Here is a 20317-nt window from a genome sequence, read left to right on the forward strand (position 1 = left end):
GTGTGTCTTTGAACAAAAATTCCATTGAACTAGTCCATCAGTGAATATATTGTGAACAGATCCCATAGGTGGGCAGTGAACTGGTCTGAGAATTGAAGGTGATGAGAACAGGAAGGAGGGCCCTTAGAAATCCTAATGACAACCAAAGTTTTTCCTGACACAAGGTCCACATATCTAACAATGGTACTTTTCCAATGATGGAAGTATTATGTATACCTATGCCATGTAATAATATAGCCTCTGAAGAAAATAAAGTTGGAGCTCACCCAAAGGACAATGAAAAGATACACTCTCAGTATGGGTGGATCCTAACATATTACCAAGAAAAACACTCTCCCCAAGAGCCACATCATGAGAGAGATTATCAAGAGAAACAGAACAAGAAAAGCAGATAGATTAGTCAGGGAGTTCAAAAAAGAAAAAACCCAATGGATAATCCACATAATCTACTCATTTCCAGACAATGTCAAGACCTCTAGATGAAGAGCCCTAGTCCATTAGATGGAGACCCTGTGATTCATGGGAGGATGTGTATGACAAAGCCAGATGGGTTATAATCTGCACTGTTAAAGGGAGGTCATCAAAGTATCAAAGGAATAAATCACATTTCTACATTATTCATAAAGTATCTATCTCACAATAACCCTAAGAATTGAACAACATGATTATCATTACCCTCATTTTATAAATCAGTCTCAAAGAATGGAAATAATTAGGGGCAAAGTCAGAATTTAAAATCAGCCTCCTCACTCTAGGTTTACGGCTCTTCCTATTATAGTATATTGCCTTCCTATAATATATTGGCTTACACTTATGTGCCATTTTGGCATAGTAGCTAGTCATCTGGCATTGGAAAAAAGAAGATCTCAGTTCAAATTCTGCCTCTGATACATGCTAGCTATGTGATCACAAGCAAGTCCCATATCTCTTAGGACTCTCTTTGTTATTATTGATATTCAGTCATTTCAGTCATATGTGAGTCTTTATGATCCCATTTAGGATTTTCTTGGCAAGGTACTGGAGTGATTTGCCATTTCTTTTTCAAGCTCGTTTTATAAATAAGGAAACTGAGGCAAATAGAGCTAAGTGACTTGCCCAGGGTCACACAACTATCTAGTGTCAAAAGTTGAGTTTCAACTCGGGTCTTATTGATTCCAGATCAGGAACATTATTCAGTGGACACCTTTAGCTCTCAGCAACTCTCTGAGACTATGATAACAGAGAAATTGCTTATGCTCACTTGGTAGAGGGAATTTCCTCACAGGAGCTCCCTATGCCAATGAAATCACAAGCCTGGTTCTTAAACTACCCTATCCTTCTCAAATCAGCAAGCCTTTTACATGCAGTCATAAAATCTAGATCTGTGAGCCAAAAGACTTGGATTTAAATCCAAGCTCTGACATTAATTTGCTTTTTGACCTTAGAGAACTCCTTGTCTAGGACCCTCTTTTCTTATCTGTAAAACTAGACTAATAATACTTACCTCTCAAAGTTATTATGAGGAAAATGTTTTGTACCCCCTTAAGGTTTTATAGAAATATGAGTTCTGATTATAATTTTTCTCTCTCTCTTTCAACTCCTCCAGTCCAATAACTTAAGTCACTCTTTAGAGATTCAATAGAAGCATCACAATAAAACAAAAGCACTGAATTGGGAGCTAAGAGATTTGGTTTCTAATCCCAGTTTTGCCATCAATTATGTGACCGAAGGCAAGTCATTTGCTTCTTCTTCCCAAACTCCATCCCTCCTCCTTACTAAAACCTCCCTCTGAGATTACTGCTGATTTTTTATCTTGAAAGTACATAGTTGTTTGCATGTTGCTTTCCCCACCAGAATGTAAGCTCCTTGAGGGCAGGAATCAAGCATTTGCTTTTCTTCATATCCTCAGTGCTTAGCATAGTACTCAGAGCACAGTAGGCACTTAATAAATGCTTATTGACTGACTATGTTTTAGCTTCCTCCTCCACAAAACAAGAAGCTTGTATTAGATCTCTGGGTTCCTTTCTAGCTCTGACATGCTAAGGTCCCTCCAAGCTGAAATGTTTTGCCCTCCCTTTTATTTTTAGTGAATGCTTACATTGTTCCCCTTTAGTGTTGCCTGAGTGTGTTCCATCCCCTAAAGAGAGAGGATGGTATATGGGACAGAAAGGGGATAGATTTGGAGCCAGAAAAACCTGGCTTCAGATATGCATGTAGCTGTGAAACCTCTATACAAGTGCCTTCATCTCTCAATCTCATTTTCCTCATTTATAAAATAGGAATAATAGCATGTACTTCTCAGGGCTAATGTGAGGATCAAATGAGATCACATATGGAAAGCACTTTTCAAACCTTAAAACCCCATACAAATGCTAGCTACTAGTACTATGAACAAAAAATAATAATAATAATAATAAAAATAAAAGGCAATCTAGTCATAGGATCTTAAAGCTGGAAGGAACTTCAGAAGTCATTGAGCCCAATCTCTTCTTTTATAGATGATGAAACTGAATCCCAAAGAGGTGAACTGCCTTACCCAACGTTATCCAGGTAGTAATGGAGGCAACATTTGAACCCAGCTCCTATAATCTTAAATCCAGTGTTTTTCCCACCACACTTTTCAATTTCCTCGAGGGGAAGATGTCAAAATACTTTCAGACCCCTCCCTCAAGGCAAGCCATGATTTCATTCTGCAGGCACTCACCCGTGTGTCAAGATTATAGGCAGTCTTCTTCAGATCCTGGAGGGCTCTCTGCATGAACTCAAAAGCATGGCAATCCACACAAGGTCGACCTGGGGAAAACAGAGAGAGCCCTAAAATGTCAGGATCAGCTAGAGTATCCCCATTTGGAAAACCACCTTAGGGATCATCTGGTCCCAATGACTCAACTGATCGAGGAAAGGAGACAACTATTTCCCCAATGTCCTTCACGATAAGTTGGTATCAGAGCTTGGAGGAACGAAGACCCCAGGTGAGCCTGCAAACATCCCTAGAAGGCTCCTCCTGCATCTGGAGTCACAGTGGAATCATGGAAAGGGAGGAAATAAAACTAGTTCTGCTTAAATATAAGAGATGATGGAAAAGGAGGATCCATGACAATGCAGAGGACTTCAGACATCACCTCGTCCAAATCCTACAAAAAGAAGATGCAGCAGCAAACCTAACAAAGAGTAGAGATTGCAGGCTTGTAGCTAGAAGGGTCCTTAGTTATCCAAACACCACTTCAAGACTTCCAGCAATGGAAAAATAACCTCTTCTGCTTTTAGATAGCTTGAACAGCAGAGAACCTTTTCCTCATAACCACCTAAAATCTGCATCCTTGTAACTTACCCATGTTGTTCTTAATTTTTCCTTTGGGCTCAAGCAGAATATCCAGAAATCCAGATTTGGGATTTCAAGGCAGAGAACCTACATTCAAATCCTCACTATTTACTCTCTGTATGATCTTGAACATGTCTAATGTTCAATACTAAACCCAAAATAAATGTTTGTTGACTGACTGATTAACTTTTCTGAGACACAATTTAATCATGTACAAAATGAAAAGATTGGACTAAATTACTTTTTTCATAATAGCTTTTTATTTTTCAAAATACATGCAAAAATAGTTTTCAACATTCACTCTTGCAAAACCTTGTGTTCCATATTTTTCTCCCTCAATCTCCTTTCCCCTAGACAGCAAGTAATCCAATATAGGCTAAAAACACATGCAATTCTTCTAAACATAGGACTAAATGACTCCTAAAGATCCAGATCTGGATCTATGAAACTGAAAGTGTCAGAAACTGAGCCTCAGAGAAGTAAACTAACTTACTTACTTAAGCTTACTCAAGTAGTGAGTATCAAAGGCAGAATTTGAATTATTAAATTAAAAATTAAAATTAAAAAGAGCTACTACTCTTTTTACCGAACCTTTTGGTCTCTGGAAGGAGAAGATATAAAAGCACTTTCCAAACCCTTATTCACTATAAATAAGCCACTATTTCATTCTTGATGCTAATACTAATTACTCTTTCCCCATGACAATTTTTTCAGATACTTCAAGATAACTCATCTCTTCCTAATGTCTAACTTAGGGATTCCTCCAAACACACTCTAGTTTGTCAAAATCCTTCTTTTGTTGTTGTTGTTGCTGTGTTGATAATCTATGTTAAGCTTTCATTTTTCAAATAATATTTTGTTTTTTCCTAATTACATGTAAAGACAATTTTAACATTTTTTTAAATTTTGAGTTCCAATTTTTTCCCCTTCTTCTTTACCTCCCCACTCCCTGAGAAGGTAAGCAATTTAATGTGCAATCATGCAAAACATATTTCCATATTTAATCATGTTGTGAAAGAAGATACAAACCAAAAGAAAAACACACACACACATACACCCAAAGAAATTAAAAAACTATCGGTTTTACTCTGCATTCAGACTCCATTACTTCTTTCTCTGGATGAGACCTTTGGAATTGTCTTGGATCAGTGTCTTACTGAGAATAGCTAAGTCATTCTCTGCTGACTATCATACACTACTGCTGTTTTTATGCACAATGCGTTTTCCTGCTTCTGCTCCGTTTACTTTGCATCACTCAAGTAAGTCTTTCCATGTTTTTCTGAAATCAGCTTGATTATTTCTTATAGCACAATAGTATTCCATCACAATCATATACCACAATTTGTTCAGCCATTCCCTAATTGATGAGCATCCACACAATTTCTATTTTTTTGCCACCCTACAAAAAAAAATTGCCATATATATTTTTATAGAAATAGGTCCTTTTCCCTTTTAAAAAAAAATCTTTTTGAGATATAGACCTAAGAATGGTATTGTTGGGTTGAAGTTTTATAGCTCTTTGTCAATATCCTTCTTCAAAGGTGCTCCCAAGTCAATTTTATCCTATCTAGGTACCTGTTTTCTTTGTCCTTTTCCTTTTTTAAAAAGTATTTGATAAGAATTGAGTCTTTATACTGTGTTCTTTGAGTGTGAGACATGTTTGAGGACGTGTAGGCAAGTGAGTAGTGAACAAGAATAGCAAGTTGGTGGGGGTGAGGGAGAGAAGACAATCTGCATATGGAAAAGGAATTCTATTTTAGAGCAAGCTAGAAGAGAGCTGAGACCATCTAGGAAGGGCCTCAGAGCATAGGAGGCAAGAGTTGTAAGGGCACAGGACACTGAATGCCAGTGAGAGAAAGGTCCTTAGAATGGAGAATGTCAGAACTGTAAGGGACTTGAGAACAGTGAATACTACCACTGGGTGATCTTATTTTAAAGATGGGGAAACCGGGGGAGATAGCCTGTTGAGTTTGGGAAACATCCAGTCTGGCCATAAAATACAGTGTGGGAAGCTGAGTATATGAAATCAGAATAGAAAGCTTTCTTTCATCCAGACTGTTCACCTTAAATGCCAGGCTAAGTAGTCTGAACCTTATCCTAGGAGCAATGATGAGATTTTGGAAGATTCTGAGCAGGGAAGGGACAGTGTCCGACCTCTTCATTTGGAAGATTATTCTACCAGTCTATGAAGGATGGATTGGTGAAAGAAGAGGTGAAATTTTCACCTACAGGAAAATTTAAGGAATTAGGATCCCAGGAGAGGATTCTAAGAAAACGGAAAAGTCAGACAGAAAATCCCAAGTTCTCCAGATTTTCCTCACAAACAAGACAAAACTGCAGCTCAGGGCTAACATAGAGTGGTTAAAAGCAAATCAGAGTTGGAGCAGAACTATGGTCCCCCTGAGACAACTGAAGATCAGAAGAAAGAGATCAATCAGAAGATTTAGAAGTGTAAAGACCTTAGGCTAGTTCTGCTGAAGATCTTTGCTAAATTCTCTTCAGGACTAAGCCCACAATGAAGTACTCTCTCTTTTTCTCTCCCTCATAATGCCTTCCCTTTAATGGAGACTTTCTCCTTATTCTAGCTAACTCTGATAAATCTAACCTGCCAGTCAACGGTTTACTTCCATCTCACAGAGTTATTTCCTCTCTTGATTAACTGTGAGTTTCTCTGGGGAACTTGTCTTTTTCCTTGCTTGCTAACTATATAGTTTCCCAATTCTATTTCATATTTGCCACTTCTGGTGCCTACTTTACCTTCTATTTTTGTCTGTAACCTCAAAACCCTAAATAAATCTGCTTTTGCCAAAAAGAATGGCCATTGTGAATTTGTCATGTTTATTTCAAACTAGGTATTGCTACCCTGGTCTCATCAGTTCCACTGAAGCAATAGTGGTAACTCCTAAGGTTACCTGGGTTGGTGGATAGTCTCAGTCCCAGACACAGGAACTTTTCCATCCCAAACAGTCTGGGAAATCAGGTTTCTGAGCCAGGAAGATTGAGGGAACCTCTGCTGGTAAGAAAAGCCAGGTCCATCTGTGCTGCTGAGATGCTGTCCTGGGTAAAAAGGAACCAGCACATGACAGGTGAGTGCAGTAGCAATGGAGCAGGGAAGCGCTGGTTGTGAGAACTTAGGGCAGAATTCTAGGTTTTGGATTCTAGGACAATGCAGAGAACTGAAAAAAAAAACCTGAAACCAGAGGCACCACTTCCCATCCTCACCCCAGGACTAGAGGTGATTATACTAATAAGCTCTTAAATTTTAAAAAAAATGAGCAAGAACCCAAATATACCAAATTATTATGGGAATAGGAAAGACTGGGGTTCATCTTCAGAGGCACCCACTGATTTAAAAGGTACATCATTATCTGAAGAGTATCCTTAAATGGTTACCTACCCAAAAGAGAATTCATAGAACTCAAAAAAGACTTTTAAAACCAAATGAGAGACATTGAGGGAAATGATTGTCCTTAGGTACAATCCAAGAAAAACAAGATCATGAAAACAAAGTCAACCTGAAGTTAATAGAAAATCTGACATATAAGAGCCAAGAGAAATTAGCAGGTAAAATCAAAGACTAATTTTGAGGAACTCAATAGACAAACTGTTTGTGTATTTATCATACATGGAAATGTAAACCATAAAGTAGAGCCAGCAGTCATTGATCTCAAAGTTAAAGTTAAAATAAAAAAGAGAAATCGACAATATATCAATCATATTAATATTGTTTTAGATTATTCAAAACAACTAAATTGTATAAGGTTGGAATATTGCATAGGAGATAATGAGTTAGTGGATTTAGAAAAATATGGAACACTTGGACTTATCGCAGAGAAATAGAGGAAAAATAAATGGAGTACAACTATACCTAGATGTGTATGAATGTATATTGTATGTTGTGTGATTATAGGTATCTCTATATGCACATGTTTGTATGTATGTATATATAACTCTGTCTGTACTTAACTGTAGCCTGCTTAGAGATCTGAGGGGGAAGAAAGGAGAAAAGAAGAATAAAGTAAAAAGGGCACAGTGCAGAACAAAAGGAAACCTACAAAGAAGTAAAGATGAACAGTTTTGAATACGATGTCTTTTATCATATATGCTTTCTTGAAATGGAAATTTGCTGTCCCATACTTTGAATCCTCGCATGTGTCCATGACAACATTGGGTTTTCAGGGTTTTTTCTATTTTGTATTTAAGTTTTAAATAAATGTTTAATTATTTAAAAAGCGATTAAAGCGACTAAACATTTTAAGAGACAGAAAAAGCAGAAGAGAATTCTTCAAGAGAAAGATACTTTGTCCTTCTCCCTCAAAAAAAACCATACCCACATCATGCCTTGCGTTTTCCCCACTTTTATTGCACCTCCACAGCTCTGACATACACCCCCCCCCCTTTTTTAACCAGTACAAATCCTACCTATCTTCAAGCATGGTAGACTACAAGAGCAAAGGCCCGAGAGGTCAGCAAACCCGGATTTGGACCCAGGGCCCTGCGCCTAAATTGTTATAGAAAGCTGGGGGGGGGGGGGGGACCACACGGGACGTGGGTCTGGGTCCTGGCCCCGACACCTGCCAGCCTTGCCGTCCACCTCTGGGCCGTTCTTCTCCCCTCCCCAAGTCTCATTAACAACTCTCTTAAACGAGGGCGAAGGGGAGTCGTTTTTGCCCTCCTACTTCACAAAACCGGGATTTGAGAGAGAAGGGGAAGGGGCTTCGCAAAGAAAGCGGGAAGCGTAGGCGGGGGCGGACGGTGGGGTCCCCAAGGGCTACTAGGGGGCGCAGGGAAGGGCGCCGGCGGGCTCTGATCGGCGGGCGGCCCGGCCGGACCGCGCGGAGCTCCTGCGGAGCTTTTACACGGTGGCTTGATGGCTGCACGTCAGCGTGAGTGGCCTTCCCTGCCGCGTAGGGGGTTTATTTAACGCGTGGTGGACACCACGCTGAGGAATCCGCGGGCCCCACCGGGCGGGGGCGGGTCTCGGAGCCGCGTTACAGCGCAGACAGCCCCCACCCTAGCCCCGCGGGGGGGCCCGGGCGAGGGGCCCTTCCCCGCCCCCACCTCTCCGACCCCGGGGGCAGCTCCCACGGACTCCGCGAGCCGATCCCGGGTGGGCGTACAGCCCCTCCCCGCCCGCAGTCCGACAGGGGGCGCCCCGAGCCCAGGGAAGGGGAGGATGCGCGGGGCGGGCCGGGCAGGGCACACCGGGGAGGGACGCCGGATACGTGGCTGGAGCGGCCCGTGCGCCGCGGGGCGGGGCGCCACGGAGCCGCCAGGCGTGGGAAGGGAGGGGACGGCCCGGGTCGTGGGGAGGGGAGTTCGCGGCGAGGCCAGGCGGACGGAGACGGGCACGCCGCGCGCGCGGGCGGAGGCCGAGGAGCCTGGCCCCCGAGGAGCCTGGCCCCCAGGGGTGGGGCGGGAAGCCCTGGCGGCCGGGGCCAAGGACAGGTAGGCGCCGGGCCGCGCCGGGCGCAGTGAGCGCGGGAGGGAGACGCCACTCCGGAGCCAGCCGGCGCAGGCCAGTTCAAGGCCGAAGAGGAGGACGGGAGGGCGCTCCGTGCGCGGGGAGGGGAGCCGTGGACGGCGCCGGACGCACCTGTCCCGAAGGAGGAGGCTTAGGGGAGGGGCTGGCTTACGGACAGGCCGCGATGACGGACGCGCCCAGCCAGACCGGTCCGGGCGCGCCCGGGAGGGGGGCGCGGGGCTGGGTTGGGCACATCGGCGTCGGGGAGGCAGGCGCCTGGCCAGAGCGGACCGGGCGCACGCTAGAGAAAGACAAAGACGGAGCCCCCGGCCTGGGAGGCAAGCGTGCACAGGTGCAAGCGAGGTGCACAGAAGAGGGGCAGCTCCAGCTGGGCAGAAATGGGCCCGCTGGACCGGGACGGAAGCGCCGAGCAGGGCGCACCGGGAGGTGGCGGGCGCTGGGCTAAAAGGAGCCCGCTGGCCAGGGGAGGGAGGGGCAGCCGACACCTACTTTCTGCCGGGATGACACTCCCCGATGCGGGCTCGGCGGTCAGAAGCCGGGGTACGAGCAGCAGCAGCAGCAGCAGCGGGAGCAGCATCGATACCGGGGCCCCGGCGGCGGGCCGAGCGGCCATCGCGAGCGTCTAGCCCCGCAGGTTGTGCGCCTGGCAGCGCGCGGCCCAGAAACCCAGGAAAGGATCGGAGAGAGCGGGATGGGAGACGACTGCGCTGCGACCGCCTTCCCTGCAGACGTGTCTCAGCTCCGTGCCCGCCAATGCCCACGCAGCCTCGCCCTTCCAGCACCTTTGTTTGGGGACCCCCAGCTCGGGGCGGAATCCCTCCAGCCGGCACAGAGCATGCGTCCCCGGGTCTCCCCCACCCCACCCCGTTAGGGTCATTGCCAAGGAGATTCACTATAGCAACATCCCGGGGGGGGGGGGGGGGGAGGGAGGGAGCCTCCATGAAGAATGGAATTTAAAGCGACTATCTCAGAACGTCATAACCGGAAGGCCCCTGGGTTTTGAACCGAGAATATTCTGTGAGCACCAGCTAATACTGTTGTCTTACTGATTAGAAAGTCCCACCCCAGAGAGCAAGGGGGCTGCAAGGCACAGCCTCAACACCTATGACTTCCCTCAGAACAGGATAAAACCTCCCTGCTTTTCAGATTGAAGATTGTAAGGCGGCTAGTGCCTAGTCACTAATATATGTGTGTGTGTGTGTATAATACCATATATGAAGTATACAATAATTTAGCAAGGAAGAGAGAAGACAGGCTATAAGAATAGCACTCCTAGCTAGAGACAAAGGCTGCTAAGAGAGCCTAAGGAGATCCTGAGGAAGTAGTATGTCCAAAATCAGATCCCTCATCTGGAGATAGGAGATGGACTCACGAACCATCAACTTTCAGGGCTGGAAAAGCCCGTGGAGATCATTTAATCTTATAAAGTGACTATCTATTAAAAGATGTAACTGACCTTTGGAATGGGCAAGTTACTTTAGAGCAGGACTGGACCATGCTGGGACCGAAGCCTTCCTGGCTCCTACCGAGCAATCCAGGCTTGGTTTGTTTGTAAGAGTAGGAAGGCCCGGGCTGCTTCTGCTAGGACTGAAAGTGGGAGGTGGGGGAGGAGAGAAAGAAGGAGCCATACCTAGCCTAAATCGCAAAGCCAGAGCGTTTGAAAGGACCTTAGGAAGTCAAGTATCAGAGCTGACTGAGCCCCATCTTATTTTTCATTTGAAGAAAATTAGGAATGTGACTTGTTGAACATCTCACCGGCAACTAATGAGAGAGTCAGAAATAAAACCTAGAGGGGCAGTTGAGTGATGGTGAATATTGGCAATAGAGTCAGGAGAACCTGAGTTCAAATTGTGCTTCAGATGTGGTACCCTAGGCAAGTCATTTAACCCCGTTACCTTATTTGTAAAACCCAGGACGCTAGACTTCCCATTAAATGAAGGCTAATTGAGTGGAATTTGGGGGGGGGGGGGGGAAGATCCATCCACCAAACAGGACCAAACGCCTAGCCTATGGCATTGTCTGAGAAGTCAGCCTCCCCAAAAGTCAGAAGAGCTGGGCTCTCTGCCCCTAATAGACTCTGTGACTTTGGGCACTTGATTTCCCCTCTTGAAGGTCTCAGATCATTAGACTAGGTGATTTCTTAGGTGGTTTCAAGTGCTAGACTCCAGACTACCTATGGCTTAACACAATACCCATTTGAAGATTAGGAGAGGGGTCATAGCAATTAAAAATAACTATAAAGATGGAAAATTAGGCATAATTGGCAAGGGCCAATGGTGAAAAAGAACCGTGAAGAGGACCTGGGGTTAAATCACCAGCTGTGAGACCTTAGGAAAATTTCATCTATAGAACTGAATTAGAATTAGAAGGACCTCTAAGACCCCCCTAGCTCAAGCTTAATCTTGAAAACAGCAAAAACTCAGAAGCATTTTAGCTTCATTCAAAGATTGGAATGACTGGTTTTGAACTAAAATTTCGTTTTGTATTATATGGGGAAGAAGGAAAGCATCTGTGAGCAAATTAAGACATTTTTCAAGTATGGACATTTCAGAAGCACCCATTTGTGGGCAATCACATTTCAGGGAACTCATTAGGCAGCTCCCAGTAAGAACTAAACTAGACATTTCTAAGGCACATTTGGGATACTAAATTATCCATGTAACAAAATTTATCTAAAACTAGGACTTTCATTCTTTCAGAAAAAATTTTATAGGCTTCTTTTGTGCAGCCAGTGGGGGGGAGGGGGAGTATAAATTTGATGAGCAGTGATTTGGCTTCTATGTGAGATGTAAAATTTACCTAATAATAGCTAGGATTTATAGAGAATTTAAGGTTTGCAGAATGCTTTGCATGTATTAACTCATTTGTTCCCAGAGCAACCTTGTGAAGTAGGTACTACCATCATCCCCATTTTACTGATGAGGAAATTGAGGTTGAGAGCAGTTAAGGGATTTGTCCAGGTTAGATGAATATCTGAGATAAATTTGAACTTGGGTCTAAAAAACTCCAAGTCCAGAATCACCTGTCTTTGTGGCAAGTGTTAAGGAAAGGTTTCCTGGGAAATAATAAAAGCTAACAATTATACAATGCTATAAGGATTATAAAGTGCTTTACATCTATTTTCTTATTTGACTCTCATAACCCATGAGATTCTCATTTTCCAAATGAGGAAACTGAGGCAGAGAGTATAACTTGCCTTGGGTCAGAAAGGTCTGAGGTAGGATTGAAATCTCAGTCTTCCTGATTCTTGGTCCATTGCTCTAACCACTATGCCGAGTGATCCTTTTTTGGTAGCAAATCTGGAGGTGATTCAAGGAGAAAGCCAAGCTTAAGGAATATCATAGGCAGCAGAATCATAAGATTAGGAAAGTGTGGGGGAAATATGGCAGATAGCCCGTAGTCTAGTTCCATGGGGGATAATAGGAAATAGGAAAGGTCAGATACTATAGTAAAAGAATGCTGCTTTTGGGATATAGGAGACCAGGATGGAAGGTCCCAGCTCCAATTCTTGGACACATCCCTTCATCTATCTCTGAGCCTCAATTTTTCCATCTGTAAAATAGATATAATACTTGCACTATCTATTCAATAGGATTATTGTAAGAAGGATGCTTTATAAATCTTAAACATTCAAATCCCACTGCCTATATCACATGTGGATCAATTGACTACACTTGATGTCATCCTGATAGGGATGACCAAGAATAGGATTTTGCTAGTATTTTATAAAGAATTCTATTTTTGTAGCTAAAGCATAATTATTTGCCTAATTTCTAACAAAATATTTTAGAGGAATTTGTGGATTTAGAGGAAAATGTGAAGAAATAGAAAAGACTTACAGTGTGGAACCTAACCTTCAAGCAATTCTTTTCTTTGAAGCTCAAACACCCTCTGACTAATACAAGCTTACTGGGCAGCATGATACAATGGAAGGAGTGTGAAATATGAATTTAAATCCTTCCCTGTAATTTACCTGTTGTATCATTGTGAGGATATTTAATCTTTGTAAATGTCACTTTCCTAGTTTTTTTGTTTGTTTTTGATTTTTTCGCTGAGGCAATTGGGATTAAGTAACTTGCCTAGGGTCACACAGCTAGGAACTGTTAAGTGTCTGAGGGCAGATTTGAACCAGGTTCTCCTGACTTCAGGGCTGGTGCTCTATCCACTATACCACCTAGCTGCCCTCCTAATTGATAATTTTTAAGAAGTAACAACAAATGAAATAACATGCAAAGCATTTTACCAGCCTCAAAAATATTATAGAAACATCAGAAAAATTATAGAAAATAATGTAGAAATATAGGATAGAAATTCCAGATCTTCTTTCTAGCATTTTGACTCTGGGCAAAGTAACCTCCCTTCTCTTTAGTCAAATGAGATTACATATGAAAGGCATTTTGCAAACCTTAAAGTGACTATATAGATGGTATTAGTTATTATCTTTGCCTCATTCCTCATCTGTAAAATAGGGATAATAATCACCCTCAAACAGCTACTATGTAGAAAAAGATTTTGGAAATTATTAATGGTTATAGAAATATAATTTGTTATTAAGGTGACTTGCCTTTAGTGAAGACAATTTAGGAGGGCGTACTTGATTCGGTGCCCAGTGTAGGACCTTGTTAAGTAGGTACTCAGCAAATGCTGGTTTAATTAAATTAATTCTTTCTCCATACTCTCACCTGGGAAGTTACTTCAGGCCTGTAGCTCTTGCAGGCACAATCACAAATTTTTTAGTGGATGTTTGGTTCCAATCTCTCCCCTCTCTTGATCCATCCTAGAGACTGCCTATGCCCAGGTCCTACCATGTCATTTTATTCTTCAAAAACTTTTAATGAGCTATATTTGCCTCTGGGATAAAATTATAGACTCCTCCGTCTAGCTTAAAGGCCTTATTCAAGATGATTCCATCCAGCTTTTCCAGTCATGTTTCATACATCTCCTTTCCAACCAAGTTTGGAAATCTTGGCCCTAAGAGTGTTTTCTCTTTCCTTTGTCCTTTGTATACATCCATATTGTGTCCTCGTGTTAGACTGTGAGCTCCCTGAGGGCAGTCTCTTTTTTTTTTAAAGCTTTATACGTTCAATATAGAGCACAGAACATAATAGCTGCTTAAAATGTTAAATTGATGTTAAATTGAATTGGGTGTGGAGTTGTCTCTGGCCACCATTAAATGTTTTTTAAGTGGGAGATATTCTTTCAAGCTATCAGCCATTTGGATATTAGTGTAAATAAGTTTGTAAGTATTTCCAAGTCTGACCCCCTCCTGAGAGCAGTTTCATAAATGGAAAGGGGGTTAGATCTGCTCTTCTGGCGGGCCCTGGGGGAGGCTGGGGAAAGGCAGTAAGACTCTCTTGCGTTTCCTGGGACTAGCCCCCATCCACCCTCCATCTTCACACAGACATCTTCCCCCCCCCCCTCCTCCTGTCGCCCCCCTCATACTGCTCAAGAGAAATCGCCCCCGAATTAGGCTAAATAATGACAGTGGGAAGGTTGGTGCCCAAAGGTGGGAGATCATCGGAGAGAGTGTGAGCAAGGGCCCTGCCCCAGGCCCTCCGATGTTGCCTTTCCCTTTACTGCCTCATTCCCCTCCTGTTTGCCTCCGGGAGGGTAGAATCCAGGGCTGCGCTAACCGGGTTTATCCCGACGGCGCGGATCGCTGAGCTCCACGGACAGTTGCCTGAGGAATATTAGCAGTGGTGGGGTTCTCGCCCCTCCCCCTTGCACCTGTCTCCTCCCCTGCCCCCCACAGGTGCCCAAACTCGGCTGGACGGCCCGTAGGTCAGGGAAGAAACTCGGGGATTGTGAGACAAGCCCAGCCCCGGCGCGTCTTCCGGGCCGTCTTGGGTGTGGGTCCGCAGGAGCGGTCCGGCCCGGGCGCGTGACGTCGGCAGGAGCGATCCGTCCCGGGCGCGTGACGTCAGCACGGGAGCAGGTCCGGCCCGGGCGCGTGACGTCAGCGCGGGAGCAGGTCCGGCCCGGGCGCGTGACGTCAGCGCGGGAGCAGGTCCGGCCCGGGCGCGTGACGTCAGCGCGGGGCCGCTCCGGTCGGGTCAGGGTTGCTCCCCACGTGCCGTTCCTCCGCCACACGAAGCCGCGCTTCTGCCTGGGAGGAAGAAGGCGTAAGAAGGTCAGCGGAGCCTCTCCCCCGGCCCGGTCTCGGGAGCACTCCTTGCGCTTGCGTTTTCCCCGTCATCCCGCGCCTTTCCTCCCTGCCTTTTTTTTCCCCCCTTTTGGCCGTCTGTTCCACATTTTCCCCTCCCCCCCCCCCCCCCCCCCCCCCCCCTTTATCAATGAGTGCAGGTCCTGGCCCCGCAGGCGCGCTGAGCCGGCCGCCGGAGTTAAGGTCGGAAATGGGCCTGCCAGGACGGTGAACGGGGAGGGATTCGGAAAGGATTCTTGGCGAGGGAGGCCGTGCAGCCCCCACCCCCAGGCCAGACCCGCAGCGCAGCCACCGGAAGGCAGTCAGGGTCGCGCCCTGCTGTTGTGGGATTTAAGGGAAAAAGCAAAGAGCGCCGACTGAATGCTTTGAATCAGCAAAAATCCTACGGGTTATAATTCAGATTTTCAGAAAAACAGCTACCATGTAGTGAGGAAAATGGTAGGTGAGGAGCAGAAGCCCCGGATTTAAGAGGCGAAAAAAGGATTCTTATTTATATAGGGTTTTAGTAATCATAGAGCGTTTTTCCACATAAAAACCTATGAGGTAAGTTTTTACAAGATTATCATTTTCATTTTGTCGTCCAACAAAATGACGGTCAAAGGTAGGATGATTTGACCAGGGTCACAGTCCATCAGAAGAGCCCAGATTCAAGCACAAGGATCTGTTGGTTCCATTCTACCCTTTTCCCCCTTGTCTTTGGTGCCCATTGACCCAGAGGAAATGAACACACACACACACACACACACACACACACACCCAGACCCTACAGGGCTGGAACTTCAGGAAGACAGACCTTCAAGGAGTCTTATTCTACCTGCTCCCAAAGCTATCTCTCTAAGGCTGTGAACCAGAGATGAAGTGAGGAGACATATTATCTCCAACACTGCTGCTGCTAGGTCATAGAATCTGGAAGATGATCTGGCCGGCAAGACAGTGATTGTTCTGTGGATACACCTCCCCTTGAGCTTTGTGTGACCTAAGTTACAACAAGCTGCATCTTTGTGCTTAGCAGAGTGCCTGACACATATAGGTACTTTAGAAATGTTTAGAAAAGCACCATCCACTTTGACAGGGTTCTCAGTTGCCAGACAGCCTTATCCTGATACACCCAAGAAAGTTAGCAATAGAATTCCTCCCCTTCCCTCTGCTTTTTTGAATAGTCCACTGGCTTCTTCCCCACAAGCCCCCTGAAACTTTTCTCATTACTTAGAGAAAGAAGTATGTTACCAATATTCTGGTGATGTCATGGGACTGTGAATCAAGAAATAATAATAGCTAGCGTTTGCACAGCATTTTAAAACTTCAAGATTTGTAGGATGCTTTTCAAATTTTAACTCATTTTACACTCATAACAATTCTGGAGAGATACGTGCTTTTATGACTCTCATTTTACAGATGAGAAAACTAAGACGAGTTCAGTGGCTAGAAAATATCTGAGGCTAGGGGCAGGTAATTGGCACAGGGACAGAGTACTAGCCTGGGAGTTAGGAGGACCCGAGTTCCCAAGCAAGTCACAACTCCAATTGCATCGAAAAGAAAATATCTGAGGCTAGATTTGAACTAAGTCTTTCTGACTCCAAGCCCTGTACTCTATCCACTGTACCATCCAGCTACCAATGCCAGTGTCCAAAAGAAGTAAAACTTAAAGTTGTCCAAAGGCCAGTGGTAGAGCCCAATAAGTTCTCAACAAATAAATGTACACTACAAGTGACGTGAAAGAAATCATCAGAGAGATGTGTAACTTAAACAGATAACTGAGGGTCTAGGGATCAAGAGGAATCTAGGAATAACCTAGCATTTGGGTACATGCCTGTGTAGCGTTACAGAAGGTCATGGTTGAGAGGTGTGAAAGATCAGACAGGTGGCATTTAGCCACAGACACTAGCTAGATAAATCCCTCTGCCTCGGTTTCCCCAACTGTGAAATGAAGATAATAGCAGGTGTCTCCCAAGATTGTTGTGAAGATCAAATGAGATATTTGTACATGGAACATTTGCCTAGCACATAGTAGTCACTATATAATTGCTAGCTATTATTATTATTAAGAAGGTGTGGGTGGGTTACAATTTGCATCTTTTAGAAGAAGTGCCTACATCAGCAGGATTACAGACCCTACAAAGGAACAAAGTATGAATGAATGAATGAATGAAAAAAGATTAAAATAAAGACTAGATGAATGAGAGAGACTCTAGAACAATCTGAACAGCACTGTTGATGGAGAGGGGGAGTAAATTGAGCTGGCCCATTCTTTAGGTCTTCTGACCTTCGTTATCAAATACTCAATTTCTCTGATGTCTAATGTCTGATGAAAAACTAGCCATGTTACCTGTCAGCTTGTAAATCATTCATGTAGACAGTATTTCTTCTTCAAGGGAAGGATTGAGATAGGAGCTAAAACAGCTCTCATTGAAGGAAGCTGTTCTGGCTATGGGGAAATCATTCCTCAAAGCACAGAACCATAGACTACCAAAAACAGAAAAAACTTAGAACATCATAAAAGATCTACACTAGACTTTAGAAAATAAAACAGGATGTCTGAGCTGAAACATGATGCATAGAATCCTATGTTAGGAGAATTTTAGAACACAATGTCAGAGCTGGAAGGAACTTTAGAACATGAAAGAACAGAGCTAGAATGGACTTTAGAATAAGGAAGAGAGATTATCTGAGCTGGAGGGGACCTTAGAACAAGGAACTTCTCTAGATTACCCAGGCTGTGCTTGCTAGCATAGCCTAATGTGATTCAAGTAAGAAAGGGGATAACAGAACTTAAGGATTTTTTTTTTCCCCTCCCAACTCATTTTTAAACAAAAGTTTAATTTAGGTGTTAATACTTACCAATATATTTACTTGTATTATTTGCACAGTATTTACTGTTAATCTAATGTGTTGCATATTTATTCTTATAAATCAATTAATATATTATTATTGTTTAGTCAATTCATTGTGTCCAACTCCTCATGACTCCATTTGGGATTTTCTTGGCAAAAATACTGGGTTTGTCTCTTTGTTCTTTAGCTCATTTCACATATTAAATATGTGCTCTTAATTACAAACAAAATGTAATTAATTCTCTATTAGCTATAGCTTATACTGTTATAATGGAATAATCTACAGCTATTAGAGTGGCCGTTGGTTGTTAATTATTAATAATATGATTATTCGCGTATAAATTATTAATGATACATATTGATGTTTTATTATAGATTTATTTTTAATTCAGAGCTATCAAATAAAACATGTATTTGTGCATACAAAGTAAACTGGAAAAATGAATTGCACATGAAACTATGAATCTCTTATATAAAGCTTGCTTTTCTTTTAAACCACATTATGAATTCAGCATGTAAATTTGCCCTTCTTGTTCATGATTCTTTCTAGTCTTTGTTCTCTACTCTGCATTTTTTAAGATCCTTCAGAAACCTTCTTTTCATTCCTTTTTTTTTTCTTATGATCTTATCTCTAAGTCTCCTCGTTTCCATCACAAACCCATTGAAAATAGAAAAAGAAAGTCCTTATAGTATATAAGCATGGTCCAGCAAATCAGATTCCCACATTGGCCAACTTCAAAAATGTGAAGACACAAGATTGCTCTGCCAATCTTTAAACCAGCAAAACAACTTACCTGTTTTTTTTTAACCTACAGACAAAAAAATGGGCCAGAATGTCTTCTACACAGCTTTAACCAAATTTAGAAGGAAGATGTATACAAAAGGCCACACTATATGTAAATAATAACTGAACTAACAATTCTGTCTTTGCTTATAGAGAACATTTTGCAAACTATAGGCCAGTGAACTTGACTGATCCTGGGAAAAGTCTCAAATGGATCATTTTTTTCTATTGAATTTATCTTATTCTCTGGACCATTAAAGAAATGATTAGTAAACAGAAAAGAAAACAGTGATCACAGAGAACCCGCAAGGGTTCATCAAGTGCAGATTGTAGCAGACTAATCTCATTTGATAGGATCACTAGTCATTTAGGGGAATGCTGCTCATAAAGTTTACTTAGATTTGATGCAATTTTTTTCCTTTTTTGAAGGCATTTGGAATTAAGTGACTTACCTAGGGTCATAAAGCTAGTAAATATCTGAGTCAGGATTTGAACTTAGGTTCAACTGACTGCAAGACTGGTACTATATCCACTATACTATCTAGCTACCCCAAGATTTGAGCAAATAATTTGATAAAATATCTCAATATTGTTCTTGAGGAAATGGTAGAGATAAGGATTAGATTACAAAGCTTCTTAAACTGTGGGTCACAATCCCATATGGGATCTCGTAATTGAATGTGAAGGGGTTGCAAAATTCTAATTTATTATCAGTCAATTTTGATTTACATACCTATATACCCAGGATCCATAAAAATTTCTCGGATAAAAGGATCTCAATTGGAAAAAGTTTAAGAAACCCTGAACTAGAGTTTAATATAACCAGATGGATCTGAATTTGTTGAATGGCCGAATTAATTGTCCAATAACATCTTAGCAGATAGTCTCCAGTGGAGTGTCCCAGGTTTTTATGTTTCTTCCTGTACTACTTGCAATTTTATCAGTAACTTAGATAAAGGCAGAGATGGTATGCTCATCAAATCTGTAAATGCAAATGACATAAAGGAACTAAACTTATAAGAGGAGGTGCTCCAGTGAGACTTCAGTACAGGCAGGGATGAGGGAATTCAAAAAATTGACATGTAACAGAAAAAGCTGTTAAATGCAAAATAATATCTATGCCCATCCCAGACAGGGTTGGAGGCATAAAAATTTAACTGCATAGGAAGAGATCATAGAGATATAATAATTTGGGATTCGTACCTTGTACTTAGCCACTCATCTGTATAAGATTGCCTAAAGAAATATGGGGTCAGAAAAAACTGAATTTAAAATGATCCCCCAAGGCAACATAGAGTGGCTTACTGAATGAAGACATTTCTGAGCTAGGAAGAATGCACAAAACTGGGATGACCAGGTTTCTATGCTCTCCAGAGGTGCCAAACCATCTCAAAAGCTTTGATGGAGTCGAAGAGAAGCTTCTTCAGATTTTAAACTAAGGATAGGTGCTCTGTCTGAAAGAGTTCAAGTTTAGGAAGAACAGCATCACTCAGTCAAGCCCCTGGCTCAAAGTGGAAAAAAATTACAGCTGTCCCTCTAACCAGGAGAAAGAAATAACCTGCCCTAAAAAGAGCCCAGCCTTGGGATAATCAGCTTGGCCCAGCCTAAAATCAGTGAAGCCTGATGAGAAGCCAGAAGAGTCAGAAAGGACCTTAGAGACCATCTAATACAACCATTTTATTTTACAGATGAGGAAACTGAGACCCAGAAAGACTAATGACTTCTACAATGTAGCACGAATGGGAAATGCCAG

The 20317-nt window shown here is 42.9% G+C and overlaps 1 protein-coding gene across 2 annotated transcripts in view; it reads right to left on the minus strand.

The window, feature by feature from the left end:
• C6H4orf48 (chromosome 6 C4orf48 homolog) overlaps positions 1 to 20317 on the minus strand; it is a 33341-nt gene that overhangs the window by 10747 nt on the left and 2277 nt on the right. The window contains exons 2-3 of one of the 2 annotated variants that reach the window (XM_031941413.1): positions 14420 to 14892; positions 2684 to 2772 (exon numbers count right to left, since the gene is read on the minus strand). In XM_031941413.1, the coding sequence (XP_031797273.1) occupies positions 2684 to 2772; positions 14420 to 14892 (562 nt within the window). Of the gene's footprint in view, positions 1 to 2683; positions 2773 to 9275; positions 9640 to 14419; positions 14893 to 20317 lie in introns of those variants that run through there. The other variant, XM_031941414.1, reaches the window with a different exon arrangement.

This window comes from Sarcophilus harrisii, chromosome 6, assembly GCF_902635505.1.
Source record: "Sarcophilus harrisii chromosome 6, mSarHar1.11, whole genome shotgun sequence".
NCBI lineage: Eukaryota > Metazoa > Chordata > Mammalia > Dasyuromorphia > Dasyuridae > Sarcophilus > Sarcophilus harrisii.